The sequence below is a fragment of the Cicer arietinum genome, chromosome 4 (assembly GCF_000331145.2).
Source record: "Cicer arietinum cultivar CDC Frontier isolate Library 1 chromosome 4, Cicar.CDCFrontier_v2.0, whole genome shotgun sequence".
NCBI classification, from domain to species: Eukaryota; Viridiplantae; Streptophyta; class Magnoliopsida; order Fabales; family Fabaceae; genus Cicer; species Cicer arietinum.
This window is the reverse complement of record NC_021163.2, coordinates 61,523,204-61,539,979: the sequence shown is the minus strand read 5'-3', so window position 1 is coordinate 61,539,979 and position 16,776 is coordinate 61,523,204. Positions and strand designations below refer to the sequence as shown.

General features: G+C 29.4%; 1 protein-coding gene across 1 annotated transcript; it reads right to left on the bottom strand.

Annotated features, from left to right (window-relative positions):
• Nucleotides 1–7,031: 7,031 nt before the first annotated feature.
• On the bottom strand, nt 7,032–9,821 carry LOC101504600 (zinc transporter 4, chloroplastic-like). Its single transcript, XM_004498832.4, has 2 exons — nt 8,915–9,821; nt 7,032–7,539 (listed from the first exon to the last, which is right to left on the bottom strand). The coding sequence occupies exons 1-2, from the start codon at nt 9,560–9,562 to the stop codon at nt 7,084–7,086; spliced, it is 1,104 nt and encodes a 367-aa protein (XP_004498889.1). The 5' UTR covers nt 9,563–9,821; the 3' UTR covers nt 7,032–7,083.
• Nucleotides 9,822–16,776: the final 6,955 nt, after the last annotated feature.

Sequence of the window (16,776 nt, the reverse complement as noted above, 5' to 3'; positions counted from 1 at the left end):
TTTGGTGACTTGGACAATTTAAAAATAGAGAAATGATTTAAAAATAGAGAAAAGATTGCGTATGTAATGTTCGTTTATTCTCCACATGTGTTGTTTTTTAAAATAAAATGGTTTAAAACTCATAGTTGCCACATAAGAGATTATTAGAATTAGTCGCGTACTTGAACACTATCTTTAAGATGGTTTGGAGTATTGTTTGAAATTGTGCAAGAAGACTATCAATCACAACTTATCTAAGATAAAATAGTTCAGTTAAATTATATCAGACTCTCACTGCATTATATGACCCATTTGAAAATATACACTAAATATGACACTAAGACTAGTCGCAAACTGAAGAGACTGTGGTGTGCAGACCACTCTGAAATCGAAATGACATAAAGAAAGGAGATAAATGGCTCATAAGTGCGTCAAACAAAAGAGTAGAAGAGAGAAAGTTACAAATTGAGTCTAACTCTGATATGTTTTTTTAAATAGTTGAACACTCTATTTATAGTGTTGGAAAAGAAAAACGGCCAAAAAACGACAAAACGATGGTGACAACAGAGTGTATGTGTGGTAGTCAAGTGATATGTGTCATCTTGCATCACAAAACTTTGTACTTCTTAGGGTATGTCACAATAGTTCAACATCTTCATGTATACATTAAAATTGTGTACAATCTATATCATATGAAACTCTAACTTTTTTTTTTTTCAATTCACACATTAGTATAATCTATATTATAGCGATGTGTGACATAGAGGAAGACTATTAAAGTCATATTTTGGAAATGGTTCCTACATAGGGGAAAAGTGAACTTTGTCTCTATTATCAATGATACACAGATATGCTAGAATGTATCTATAGGGTATAAACCATAATCATTAGTCTTATCTTGTAATTGATTTTTAGTTGGTTCAAAGTTTTGGAGTGTCCATTTTATATTATCGTTGTAATTTTGATACTTAAAAAAACATCTTGTGTTCCTTAAATACTTTTATCTAATCTGTAGAGACTTTTAAAGAAAAAAGGAAGTTTAAATACAATAACTCTCAAACAATTAAAGTTTGAAGGATCTTATGATAACTCACCGAAAATATAGTAAATGTAAGTTTTTCTCATAAAGAATGTGTAATGAATTCTGTAGATCTTGGGAAATAAATAATTTACAAGAGTTCTATTAGATAATATTATTATATATTAGTAGTAAGGGTATTTTAGATATTTTCTATTTTCCTCTATATATACTCATTGTAACCCTATTAACTTTAGTTTTGGTTTATTATATGATATGAAACCCTGTTTTCTCTTCTTCCTCTTTCTTCCTCTTTTCATTGTTAACATGGTATCAAAGAGCTTTGGTTGATTTTGGGATCTACCGTAGAGAAGAGAGAGACTATTTTGATAGGAAAGACAACCACCAAAAGAGAAAAGAGAAGAGTAACCCTATTCCCGATTTTGTTAAATCAGTCTCAGAAAAACATCGATTGCGCATTCGTTAACCGTTGGATCGGGCTGATTTTTGGACAGCAGGTTCGCAACATATAGGTCTTCGTCATCAACGGTCGGATCGACGAAACGACGTCTGGAGAGGGAGAAATCGTGCTCGCACAGCACCAGGTTATTCTTAATTTATTTTCTCTCAGTGATTGTGTTTGTCATATTTTTCTGTCATTATTTGTTATGGCTGGTGTTAAGGATGATTCTCTTCAAGCTGTTAGTGTTCACCTCAATGGACAAAATTACTCTTATTGGAGTTATGTGATGAAAAATTTTTTGATTGGAAAAGATATGTGGGGTTTTGTTGATGGAACTTCTGTTAAGCCTACAGATAAAAAGGATGAAACTCAATATGCAAAAGATCTGAAAACATGGAATGTTAGTAATTCAAAAATTATTACTTGGATTAATAATTCTGTTGAGTTGTCTATAGGAGTACAACTAGCAAAATATGATACTGCTAAAGAGATTTGGGATCACTTGAAACGTTTGTATGTTCAGTCTAACTTTGCAAAACGTTATCAGTTAGAAAGTGATATTAGAGCCCTTAAGCAGAGCAGTATGACCATTCAGGAATTCTATTCGGCAATGACTAATCTGTGGGATCAATTGGCTCTTATGGAATCACCTGAGTTGAAAGCTGTCAAAGCATACATTGATCAAAGAGAGGAGCAACGTCTGGTTTGGTTTCTAATGGCTCTTCGTGATGATTTTGAGGGCCTTCGTGGGGGTATTTTGCATCGTTCCCCCCTTCCTAATGTTGAATCAGTAGTTAGTGAATTGTTGGCAGAAGAAATCAGACTTAAGACTCATTCTGGTATGTTAAATAAGGAAATTCTCTCAGCTCCTCCATCTGTTTTTGTTGCTCCTGTTCAAAAAAAAACATCTCAAGGGAGAGTTGGGCTTGGTAATGATGAATGTGCATTCTGCAAAGAAAAAGGTCATTGGAAAGCACGTTGTCCGAAATTGGGGAGAACACATAAGAAGAATTTTAGGGGGCCATCGTCCAATGTTGTTGCTTCTGCTCCTCCTACCATTGACTTCGTCTGTGTCAGTTATGACTGCTGATGGCACTCCTATGCCACTAGCAGGCATTGGTTCTGTCTCCACACCTAACTTGTCTCTTTCTAATGTTTATTATATTCCTAATCTTACTTTGAGTCTTGCTTCTGTTAGTCAAATATGTGATTTCGGTTATTCGGTTACGTTTTCTTCCACTTCTTGTTGTGTGCAGGATCCACATTCTGGGAGGCTGATTGGGACAGGCCATAGACAGGGGGGACTTTACGTTTTGGATGAACTACGACTCCCAGATATTGCAGCCTCAACAACTACTGCTGACTTATTATCTAGTTTTCGCTTGAATTCATTATCTTCTAGTTTTTATTTATGGCATTCTCGCCTTGGACATGTTTCTGCTTCTAGATTAAAATATTTGGCTTCTACTGGAGCCTTAGGAAAGTTAAAACCCTGTGATATCTCAGATTGTTGTGGTTGTAAACTTGCTAAATTTCCAGCTTTACCGTTTAGTAAAAGTGTTTCCGTTTCATATGCGCCTTTTGATTTAGTTCACTCTGATGTTTGGGGTCCATCACCGGTGCTCACCAAAGGTGGATCTAGATATTATGTTTCGTTTATTGATGATTACACTCGTTATTGTTGGGTTTATCTTATGAAAAATCGGTCTGAATTTTTTGACATTTATCATATATTTCGTGCAATGGTCAAAACTCAACATAATTCTGTTATAAAGTGTTTTCGTTGTGATTTAGGTGGTGAATATACCTCTAATAAATTTTCTGAATTACTTGCTTATGATGGCACTCGCCACCAAACATCTTGTACTGATACTCCTCAACAAAATGGAGTTGCTGAAAGGAAACATCGTCACATTATAGAGACTGCTCGTTCCCTTTTGTTGTCCGCTTCAGTTCCTAGTGAGTTTTGGGGAGAAGCAGTTCTTACTGCTGTTCATGCTATTAATAGAATTCCATCCTCTATCATATCAGGTTTGTCTCCCTTTGAAAAATTATATGCTTCTACCCCTGATTACTATTCTTTGAAAGTTTTTGGTTCTACTTGTTTTGTTCTTCGCCCTCAAGTAGAGCGCAGTAAGTTGTCTTCTCGTTCAGCCATGTGTGTTTTTCTTGGTTATGGGGATGGTCAAAAGGGTTATCGTTGTTATGATCCTCATGCAAGAAAACTTTATGTATCTCGTAATGTTGTTTTTCTTGAGCACATTCCTTTTTACTCTGTTTCCTCTGATTCGCAGATTACTAAGAGTTCTGAACTAACCCATATTGATCCGTTTGGTCCTAATGATAGCGCTTCTAGTGATTGTACTATTGAGAATTGCAGGACAAATACTACTACTCCACATGATGACATCCCTCTTGTCCCCCCGGCTGTCCAACCACCTCCTGCGATTGTTGATCCTCCTCGTTACCCTTCTCGTCAACGTAAGTCTACTCAGTTACCTGATTTTGTCTATTCAACTTACTCAGCTTCGTTTGCTTCTTTCTTAACCTCTATTCACAGTTTGTCTGAGCCCTCTTCCTATAAAGAGGCTGTTCTTGATCCTCTTTGGCAGCAGGCTATGGCAGAAGAACTATCTGCATTGCACAAAACCAACACTTGGGAATTAGTACCTCTTCCTCCTGGAAAACGTGCTATTGGGTCTCGTTGGGTATACAAGATCAAAACTAAGTCTGATGGGTCAGTTGAGCGCTACAAAGCACGTCTTGTTGCTAAGGGTTTCTCTCAACAATATGGTATGGATTATGAAGAAACTTTTGCTCCTGTAGCCAAGATGACCACTATTCGTACTCTTATTGCAGTTGCATCTATTCGTCAATGGCATATTTCCCAAATGGATGTCAAAAATGCCTTTTTAAATGGTGAGCTTCATGAAGAAGTCTATATGGTCCCTCCACAAGGAGTTTCTCATGATCCAGGGGAAGTATGTAAGTTAAAAAAGGCTCTATATGGTCTTAAACAAGCTCCTCGAGCTTGGTTTGAGAAATTCTCTACTGTGATCACTTCTCTTGGTTTTCGCTCTAGTGAACATGATTCTGCATTGTTTATAAGGTCCACCACTCATGGTCGCATTATACTTTCTCTATATGTTGATGATATGATTATTACAGGTGATGATGTTAGTGGAATTAATGAGTTGAAATTGCAGTTAGCCAAACAGTTTGAGATGAAGGACTTGGGAACTCTTCGCTATTTCTTGGGGATTGAAGTTGCCTACTCTCCTAGAGGCTACCTTCTTTCTCAATCCAAGTACATTGCCAACATTCTTGATCAGGCTCGTCTTTCTGATACTAGAGCAGCAGATACTCCTCTTGAGTTGAATGTAAAATATGCTCCCTCGGATGGTGTTCCTTTACCAGATTCCACTTTGTATCGTACTTTGGTTGGCAGCTTAGTGTATCTTACGATTACCAGACCTGACATTGCTTATGCTGTTCATGTTGTTAGTCAGTTTGTTGTCTTCCCCACTGCAGTACATTGTGCAGCAGTTCTTCGGATTCTTCGTTATCTTCGAGGAACTCAATTTCAAAGTCTTCTCTTTCCATCGTCATCCTCATTGGAGTTACGAGCTTATTCTGATGCTGATTGGGCTGGTGATACCACTGATCGTAAATCCACCACAGGGTTTTGTATCTTTCTTGGAGACTCTCTTATTTCTTGGAAGAGTAAGAAACAAGACATTGTCTCTCGCTCTTCTACAGAAGCTGAATATCGTGCTATGTCATCCACTACCGCTGAAATAATTTGGTTGCGTTGGCTTTTGTCTGATATGGGAATCTCTCTTGCTGAGCCAACTCCGATGCACTGTGATAACAAGAGTGCTATTCAAATTGCTCACAACTCGGTCTTTCATGAACGCACCAAACACATTGAGATTGATTGTCATTTTACTCGTCATCATCTTCAGCATGGAACTATTACTCTACCATTTGTCCCTTCTTCTTTACAGATTGCTGATTTGTTCACAAAGATGCATTCCATTAAACATTTCCGTTTTTTAGTTGACAAACTCTCGATGCTCCATGTTAATGCATCGTGAGTTTGAGGGGAGATATTAGATAATATTATTATATATTAGTAGTAAGGGTATTTTTAGATATTTTCTATTTTCCTCTATATATACTCATTGTAACCCTATTAACTTTAGTTTTGGTTTATTATATGATATGAAACCCTAGAGTGGTTGTTTTCTCTTCTTCCTCTTTCTTCCTCTTTTCATTGTTAACAAGTTCTACTTCACACTTGAGTAATATTCACAATAATGAGGATATACGTAAACAATTTTCATTTCTATAATAAATGAATTATTTGTTCTCTAAACTGTGTTAAACTCCAAAGTTGGTTTAATAAATTTAAAAGTTTAAAACAAATTTTAGAATGAGACTCTTTAAAAATTAATAATAATAAAATTGAAGGCATTTTAAAAAAGTAATTTTTAGGACATCAAACAATTTTTTTACAGATAAAATATTAAACAACATAAAAATAAATATTAAAAATTTCTTCTTCCATCTTTCAATGTTCTTCGAATTGATTAATTTGAAGATGTCTTTTAACAAAACAACACATATCAAAAGTTCTACCGTGTGTATCAGAATTGACTAATTTAAAAATATTTTTTAAATTAAATACTCATACATATCTGAATTGATTAATATCAAAATATTTTTTAAATTAAATACACATACAAATTGATCAATATAAATGTGTATTTAAAAAAACATTTAGAGTGGAGAGAGAGAAAACTACCAATAAGTTTTTCATGTGAGGCCACTTAATGCTTTGGGCCAACTCTATTAGGGTCAGCCATAGAAGTTCATGACATAAAAAATGCAAATTGTGGTCTCCATATATGTTAAGCCTTCAAAATCACAAGGATCAAACAATTCGGTATCCCCAAATTATAAAATTATAAACTATTTTGGAAGTTAAAGACATCAATCAACTTAGTCCCACATATTCCCTGACCCATGTTCTAAAATATAACGCATCTCCAACGGTACATAAATGCGTTCGTCTGCTAGGGTGTAATAACGTAAAATTTAGTTTTTTGTGAGTTTATCGTTGGAGTTGTGCCAATGTGTCACCGTCAGGAAGGAACGATACTTCATCGCAGTTATCTTTTTTTATAATTAATTTACGTATAATAATAAATATATGACGGTTAGTAGTGAACCCTATTTAATAAATCCATGAGTTCATCGTTGGAGTAAAAAATGAATAAGTTATTTCAAAATGATGTGGCATGATAGACTCCATTTAATGAACCCATATTGACTTTACCGTTGGAGATGCTTTAAATGTAGATGTAAACCAACTTTGTATATTGACATATTTTATGATTAGTAATACATTAGCACTACATATGATCCTTTGCTTTAATGGTTGTTCAAATTTTCTACTAACCAATCTTTCAATCGAGTTTATTATATTTTTTAATAATTAATTCCAATCAAGTTAAGATACTGTAGTTATATTAAGGGATAAGACCCCAATAAATAAAGCTATCAATATTGAAAAATAAATTATATTTATAATGAAACGAAATTAGAAGGAAAAAAAAAATTAGGCCCAAAGTGCAAGAGAGGACATAGAGCCAGCCCCAAGAAAAAGCAAACAATAAGATACAATTTGAAGCCTAAAGTTACAACGCATTCTCTTACTAAGAAAATCAGCAGCTATTAAATCCACCAAAGCCATATACACTAAAATTCCAGCTGAAAAAGAGTCCAATATGCCTTCTGTGACAAGAGCTCCTGGACTATAAGGGTTAAAATTTGATGAAATACATGTCCCAATTGCAACACCTAATGGTGTTGTAAGTGCAAAAAAACAAGCCATTATTGTTGTTGATGAAGTTTTGAATTGGGCTTCAGAGATGCAACCACCAAGTGCAAACCCTTCAAAGAATTGGTGGAAGGATAATGCTGCAATTAAGGGTCTCATTGTACATGGGCTTTGTGAGACTCCTAGTGATAGCCCAATTATCATGGAATGTGAAACTATGCCAAGTTCCAATACCTAAATCACAATCTTCGTGATTTTAGAAATAGGTATCATAATTCAAACGTTTTAAATTATTATTTAATGATTATAATTGAATGACAACGTATTATATATATATATATATATATATATATATATATATTGTATATATAAATTAAATATTTTTACCAATTTACATAACTTCAAGTTCAAGCAAGATTCATATTTAATTACTTACAAGTTACAACTATTAATTTTGCATACAAACTAAAATGTTAATTTGGGGTGGATGGATAACTCAACTGAATTGAACTAAAAAATTATGGCGACAAGAGTTTGATTTCTCATGTGGCTCAATCAGCTACATTCATGGTAGTCTCCCTAGCTTATTCTACATTTTATTGGATCTTAAATTTTGAATAAAATGCAATGATTTTGTTTTGAAAAGATATACAAATACAATTATAGAGTCAGCAAGTGTGTTGGTGTTTGTAGTTGTAAAAGAAAGTCAGCTGTGTGCACACATTTTTCTCATATAAAATACTATGTATTTTCAAGCACTTCAATTGAGTTAGTTCAGCTCACAACTAATATTGATCCTTTTTTACAAATAAAATGATAGGTTCACTTTGAAAAAGTAAACAAAAAATGGATGGTCTCTATAGACCACGCAACTGCTCAGACAGAGACCAAACAACCGAATATCATTCTTGCACACATATTGAATGGTAGATGTTTTATTGGTCAATAAAGAAAACAAAACATAGAAGAATATAACAGCAGTGTAGCACTTTAGTCAGAAAAGAGAAAAGATTAATTATACAAATTCTCCAGTAAATAAATGATTTCTTGAAAAAGTTTTTTTCTCTCCAAAATATACCCCTTACAATTTAAAAAATATTAATTTAATTTCTAATGCCATTATTGTTGTTCGACCCCTCTCTATATGTATCTTTAATTTTTATATATTTATTTAGCTAATACTTTAGTTTCTCTTAATCTCTCACATTTTATCATCAAGCACGTATCTAATGGGTCTCTCCTATAATCACCAAGAGTGACAATTTTGTTCGGAAATAATTACATATTTATAAAGTATTTTATTATACTTGGAAAAAATTATAAAGTATAAATTTATAACTATTTAATATATGTTATAAATTTATCTAAAGTTGTCATCCTTATTACTTTGCCAACTAAAAAATTAAATAAATCTCTGTGATAGAAATTAACAACAACATAAATATTCCCTTGGAAAAATTAATGAACATTTTCAAAGGTATACAGCTGTTTTTCTTTTCTTGATGCAAAACGTAGGCAATGTTATTAAAGGCAACATGATAAATAGGAACGTTACGTTACGTGCTCGCAACGGAAAATGAGAAAATAGAGGAAAATACGTTAATGTTACCTGCGAAACAACGACATGGCGAACGCTACCTTCCACGTCGTCATCATCGTGCGATTGAGAGTGCGCGTGTTCATGATGCCCATGTTGTATTTGATCATTATCCTGCCGCGGGTGAGAATGTGTATGGTGCGACGCATGAGCATGCATCCCCACAATATGCATTCCATCAACGATTCCCGATCCCAATAACTCTTCCTCCAAATCATCATCGCCACCCTCCAATTGATTAACCTTATGTTCAGTTCCGCCACGTGTCGCCCTCTGTCTTCCCTCGTAATACTGCGTTGCAACAAAGTCAACTAAAAGAGTAAACAAAGCTGACATCATAGCGAAAAACCCAGTAAAAGGAAACTTCGACCACACGTGCGAATGTGATTTCAAACAAGGATGGTTAAGTGCTTCCCACGCGTCATTAAGCATGTGAACGAATCCCGTCGCTAGTATCACACCAGCCGCAAAAGCCTTAGCCGCCGGTAAAAACTCTCCGTCGGGATGAAATAACCGCCGCCGTTTTCCGAACAGCGGTATCGCGATTCCCGTAAATCCCGCTACTAGAATCGAAGCCATCGCAACGAATTTTAGAATAAACGCCGTTGACTCGTCGCGACATAGCTCTGACTCACTGAATTCGCAGCTCGAGTTTGTCATGAATTCGCGTACTGATTGAACAAGTGCCTCTGTTTTGTTTTATTTCAACAAAAATAAAAAAATAAAAATCTTAAAAAGAAAATTGACATTTAATTATTTGGAAGTGATGAAGGAGGGGCATGCAATGAAAAAGAAGTTTGAAGGAGAAAGGGTAGTGGGTGTTGGAGTGTAGGATTGGAAGAGAATAAAGAAAGGTGTTTGTGAAATGTCAATAGAAATAGAAAGGGAGAGAGTGGAGTCATGGTTATGACATTTTGCAATAGGACATGCGTGTTTAATGTCGACATTATTTCGTCACCTCAATACTTCCTTTGTTTCAACTACTATTTTTTAAGGATTTTCATAAATATAATATATACACTTAAAGAGAATTGTTCTTTTCACATATTATCATTATCACTTCAATTCTATAAGTGAAAATAATTATTATTTAGCCCTGAAACTTTGAGTACATAAACTACTAAGAAGCTTGGGAATTTTTATTGGCACTATTTTTGCTTTAGCTTACAACATCGAGGAGGAAATTAACTCATCTTAATTCTTATATACTTAAAAATAAATACGTTTAAAAAAAACACAAAATGGGTTAATATATGGAAAAAGGACAAATTCAAATATATGAGTTCAATTAGAAAACGTTGCTATAAGAAACAAAAACAAAAAAATCGTCATTTATCTAAGTGAGATACTAATTTAGTACAAATCATGTTAACATTTTTTTGTTTTGAATATAATGTGATTAATTTAAGAAATCGACCCCACTTAGGAATGGAACTAGCTACAACTAATGTTTGGCTGTTGGGCAATGGAATTCCCCCTAAACAACAAAAAATGTTTATTATTAGTGTAAATTAATTTTATATTTATTGTTTGATATAAAACGATTTACATAGAAGATATATAACTTTACTTTACCCCATTTTAATTAATTAAAATCTCAATTTACAAGCTTTTCGAAATAGTATATTAAATATGCTTTTACCCTTTTCAAAATTTTAATTACTACAAAATTATATTGAAGTTTTTTAAAACATAAAAGTATTTTAAAAATTTAAAATTTTTGAAATATGTTTGTCTATCAGATTAGTTTTTTGAGACCACCTAAGGGAATTGAATTTCTTAGCAATAATATTTTTTTCCTTTCATGTTTTGTTCTTTGCTTTTCCATTATTTTCATAGCAAAATAATATTTATATGTTATGTGTTAATTTTATTTTGAATAAGTTTTAATACCACTTTACAATTTGAGTTTGATTTTATACAACTCCATCAAAATGGTTAATAGGATGCCAACTACTCACCGCATAAAACATTTTTTTCAAATCATATATTATTCAAATTCAAGACTCTTAACATATTTTTCTTTTATGTCTATAAAAATTTAAAATTGTAATATAACTTTTTCATTTTCAAAACTAACATTTCTTTTTTTATGAAATCAAACATAATTTAAAAAAAATTTATCTCGCAATACACATTAGATTTTTTTACAAATAAATATATCTAATAACTTTTAGTGAAAACAATATTTAATTTTCAGGTGAGATAACAACTAAATTATTTAGTGGATAACAACAAAATGAACGACTTGGTGGGGGTACATGCCCCAATTATAGTCCATGCTAACACAAAATGACGTGTGTTTAAGTTACACACAATTAATGATATGTTGCTTAAACTATCAAATTTTAATTTTATAACATCAAGAGACTTGGTCCAAATCTATTAGTACCATTATTATTCAAAATAATTTCTTCTTTCATTTTTTTTTAAAATATGGCTTAAATATAATTTTCATCATTTATTTTTTAACTATTATTCATTTGGGTTCGTGATCTATATTTTAATTCATTTGATATATTATCTTTTATAAGTGATGTATTTTAGTCTTTGTCATAATTAAAACAATTTTTCTTGCATGCTTTGAAATATATGAAAACTATTTGAAACAAATGAAATTTATCAGAGTTTATTGTATTTTCACTTCATACTTATTAAGATTGCATACTTAACTTTACTGTTCCAAAATTTGATTTTAATAGTATACGACAATAATTATACAATTGTTTAAAAGAGTTAGGATAAAAATGATTAAAATACACTTGTTGAAATATTGTTAGAGATTTTAATAGCGAGTTAATAAAGGGTTATAAAATAGATTGGGCTCAAGTGTTTTGGACGGAGTTTTGTGTTCTTCGTTTGATATCAAGTTAGTCATGAAGTTATCGTTTTCTTAAGTCGTGTTCAAACTTGATTCCAAGATTGTTGAATTTGGATATTAAAAGTTTTCTTCACATTCACATGTTTTTATCTAACCTCTCCTTCTTGAAGTCGTCTAAAAGCAAACCTAAAATCATAGTCCTTTATCCAAGTTGTTGTTGATTGTATGATTGCATGTAAATTGTCCACCGTATGAAAGTTGGGTTTAACTTATTTGATTTGTTTAACATAAATTTACGAAATTCCTACTTATCTCCCATAGCAGGTAACTCCCTCTTTCAGGATATTGAGGGTGATTTTCGTACAATTAATATTAACAGTTATTCAACTTCATAATATTTCATAATATTAAAAATCTTTTCCAGGTGTTATGTTGTCTGTGTTTTTATGAGATAAATTTAGAATTCTATTTTTTAACGTAAATAACATATTAGTGTATTAGAATTAACTTTTAAATTACAATTAATGTCTCGTTTTGTTTTTTTGTCATATGTTATCTCTCCAAGCTGGTCAACAATCTAATTTTCACTATTTTATTATTTTGGTTGAGTGCTTGGTTTTATTTATTTGTGATATGTAAATATATTATATAGGAAATATTAACTAATAGAATTGTTATACTATTATATTATTGCATGATTTAAGGAAGTTTGGGTTTTGTAAAATAATTTAGAGAGTAAAGAAAATATTAATGATAATAGAAAATATTTCATTAATCAAAAATATAATATCGATGTTTGGTATCGCCCTATTATTTTTTGCTAATAGTATGATGAGTGTTTGTTAAGTATATTATTAAAAGAAAAAGTGATTTTAACATTATTTAGTGACTTTATAAACATAAAAAAATATTTCGTATTTATTTACCATGATAAAAATTACTTTTAAATGAATAATATAATTATAAGAAATTATTTTTATGGAAAACTATTTTAATTTGCTTCTCATTTGAATTATTTTTATTATTTTTATGGAAAACTATTTGAATTACTTATATAAATTATTTTTATTACCATTTTTCGTAAAAAAATATTTTTTTAAAAAAGTAATAATTACTTTTGAAAATTTTCATTTATTTGTTATAAATTTTTAAAAATTTGAAAATCTAAAAATTACTTTAAATAAATAGTTGTTTTTTGTTATCTTCTAAAAATATCATTTTTTATTATAAATCTTTAAACAAAAGTTATTTCATTAGGACTTACAAACCAAAAACAAAATTTTCTGAAAAATCTTTAAATTGTTGAACATCAAAATTATTCGTAGTAAAGAGATCCATACTTAGTTTAATTGATAAATAATAATATTATTAAATTAAACACAACAATACTACATTTACATATTTACGGCATATGGTTTTTTTTCAAAATGGGTGATATTGTAAAATAAAACTATAAATTATATAAGTTTTTAATTCTTATAATATTTAAAATTTTATTTTTAATTTATATAAAATAAATCATATTTTAATCCATGCAAAAGTATGCTACATAATACAAGTAGTTTTAATCGCTCCTTCAAAAACTATGTTTAATTATCTTTTAATTTTTAAAATATTTTTGAATATTTTTATGAAATATATTTAAAATATTATAAAAAATTTATTCACAAAAAATAATATTTTTTAACTTGGGATAACTTAAAAATAAATTTTTTTAATACCATAAATTCAAGATAAAATTAACGAAAATGTGAAATAGCAAATCAAATTTTGAGATTTTTTTGTGTACAAAATTTTAAAAATATTGTAAAAATATCTGCAAAAAATAAATTTAAAATATATATTAAAATTCTAACATAAACTAAAATGGATTGCATAATAAATTTAAAAGAGACATAAAATATAATACTTTTTACGTAGATTAAAAATAAAATATTTTAAAATTTCACAGGAACTAAATTTGTTCAATCTTAAAACTATATATACTTCTAAAGGAGAAATTGAATACTTGAACTAAGAAGCTTAAGAATTTTAATTGACTTTAATTTACAATATCAAAGTTGAAATTAACGTCTACCTAAATAAATAAATAAATTAAAATTGAATAAATGCATGGTTTGTGACTATAAAAATTTATCCTTTAAATATTAATAAAGTTGAATGATTATAATGCGTAACTTTCATGTGTTCATCTGACGTTCCAGGTGGAGCATCTACAATTAGAAAATCAAGTTCGTCACAATAAACTTGTTTTAAAAAGCCCGTATTTCCTGACCTTCTAGGCCAAGCATCTTTAAGTTTATATTTGATATATATTTAATATTTTAAAAAATTAAAAGCACACTCGAAAATCCTTCTAAATCTAATTCACAAATAAAATTGTATAATGTGTTAGAGTGAAGAATTTCTTTTTTTTTTTTAAAGGAAATTCAAGTCATTCAAGTAAATTATTTTATTTGTATAATAAGTTTAGCGAACTTACTAACTAAAGGAATTTTATGATATATTTTGTCAAACTACATTTAAGGGGTGTTATAGATTTAGATTATAAAAGATTATTTTGAAAGAAAAAATCTTAAAGATTTTTAAAATAAATCGTAAGAATGTGTAGATTTTAAAATCTCTTTATAAGATTTTAAAAGATTTTTTAAGATTAAGATTTTAAAAGATTCTTTAATATATTTGTAATAAGATTTCAAAATATTTTATGAGTTTATAATATTGAATGACAAAATATAATAAATTTATTATAAAATTTGAATAAATAAAAATAAAATCGATGCAATTTTTAAAATCTTTCAACAACAAAATAATTTCTAGTTTCATTTCCTCCTAAATAGAATTTAACACATATCTATAGTTATAGTACTGCTTCATAGTTTAGTACTCTTCCAACATTTCCCTCAGTCCTCCAACATTTTAGATCCTAAATTAGCAACAACTGTAGCTATAATACTCCTTCAAAAAATTTGTTTCTAAATAATTTCTTTTTAAATATAAATTGTAAAAAATTAATATTTTTAGTTTTTATAAAATCAAACATTGAGCTTTAAATCCTAAATTTTAAACTTAAAATGTTATAATACAGGACAAAACAAATTTTTTTATTTAAATTATAAAATAAGACAAGTCCATACCTAACAAGACAAAACAATTTTTTTATTAAAAAAGGCAAAAGATAAAAAACATATTAATCGAGAGGAATACTAATGTGACAAAACATAAAGAACAAAAATCATTTTTTTTATTCAACAAAAAAAATATACAAATTTGAAATCAACAAAAATCTATGATAACATGAAAAACCAAAAAAAACATGTAACTATGAGGAATACACGAAGAACTAACAATAAAAGTTTAAAAAAAAAATAAAAACCAACAAAAGTAACAGAAAAAGAGTACATGAAGAATAACAAAAAAACCTGAAGAATCAAAACGTAAAAGCAACTAGCAAGATGCAAAAGCAATGTAAAGAGAGAGAAAGAAAAAAAAAATCTGACATGTGCCGTAAGAGATTCAAAAAGGATAAAAAGCAAGAGCAATATTGTTGAAAGAAAAGAAAAATCTGACATATAGAAAGCAAGAGCAATATTGTTGAAAGAGTTTAAAGCATTTTAATAAAATTGTTGAATGAGAGTTGTATATGTATTTTCAACTAAAGAGTCTCACAAAATTCGTTCTAGTAAAAAATCTATCAACATCCGTATATTTTTTTCAAGTTGTATATATGAAAAATCTCAATTTGAATATCATTCAATTTTGTCGTCCTCTTCAAAAAATCTTAATTGAATACATAAGATATTATTTATAATATTTTAAAATCTTAATCACCAATACCTCAAAAATTATTTATAATCTCAATTGAACTTATATGCTTCAAAATCTGTATATTAGGCGTAGTCCCTGAACTTTTATAAAATTGGTTCCTAAAAAATTTCAAATCTTATAAATTGGTCCCTAAAAACTGCAAAATAGTCTCTAAACTTTTAAAAAATTTTAGTTTTTGCTCAAATATAATTTTTTTTATTTTTGCCCCAATATTTTTTAAAAATAACCTAAATTTTTTAGAATTTGTCCTTATAAATAAAGATCATTTAGGTCAATTCACAAAAATTAATAAAAGTAGTTTTTATATTATATGTGTTGATAACGTAGATTTTCTTTCCAAAATTATCCTTCAATTACTAAGAAGAGAGAATTGGATGGTCTTATAATTCTTTATATTTAATTAAGAGTATTTTTGTGAAAAAATAATTGATTATGAACATATTAAAAGAATAAATTAATGAATAAATTCACAACATCGATATTGATAGTATAAAATGGAAAAATATCTACTAATAAGATAAAAATTACAAAAATTCAGTCTTAAAATTTCTCACTTCTTTATATTTAAGATGTGTAGGTCTAATCAATAAACTAGTTAAAAAAATGGATAAAATATTTTACAAAAAGGTCTATAAGATATATTACTTATTAGCATTTTCCTTAAACAAGATTCATTATTGCCTTAATACACGTAATTGTGTACTAATTCTAAAACTAGGTAATGTGTTAGAGACGGGTAACATTCAAGTTATATTATTTTTCTTCTTGGTGCACTTCAAATCATACCTGTTTTTGTTAGACTTGCTAACTTGTTTGATATGGTAAATTATAAATAGAGTAAACTTGGAATTTTTTACCACTTTTTTCTATGTATTCTGCTGCTTGTGCTCTGTAAACAATCTTACTGCAAGTTGTTTTTTATAGCAATCTTTTGTTGCAAGTCTTCTTGGCCGAGTTTCTCCATCATTTTAACTTTGTTCCCAAACAAGGATGAGTCAAAAAATTAATTAAATTGAGTTGAAAAAATTTAATAGTAATATTATGACACCGACACGTAGATAATTACAATTTAAAAAAATAAAGTGATCAAATATAATTAAATGTGTCAATATCAAATATCAAACATATTTTAATGATAAAATATTAGATATTATATAAATAATAATAATAATAACAATAATAATAATAATAATAATAATAATAATAATAATAATAATAATAATAA

Excerpts from the sequence above, each read along its gene's own strand:
- LOC101504600 (XM_004498832.4), bottom strand. The coding sequence starts at position 9,562 with ATGACAAACTCGAGCTGCGAATTCAGTGAGTCAGAGCTATGTCGCGAC. Across the intron at positions 7,540-8,914 it reads GCCATGTCGTTGTTTCGCAG|GTATTGGAACTTGGCATAGT; the intron begins GTAACATTAACG and ends ATTGTGATTTAG.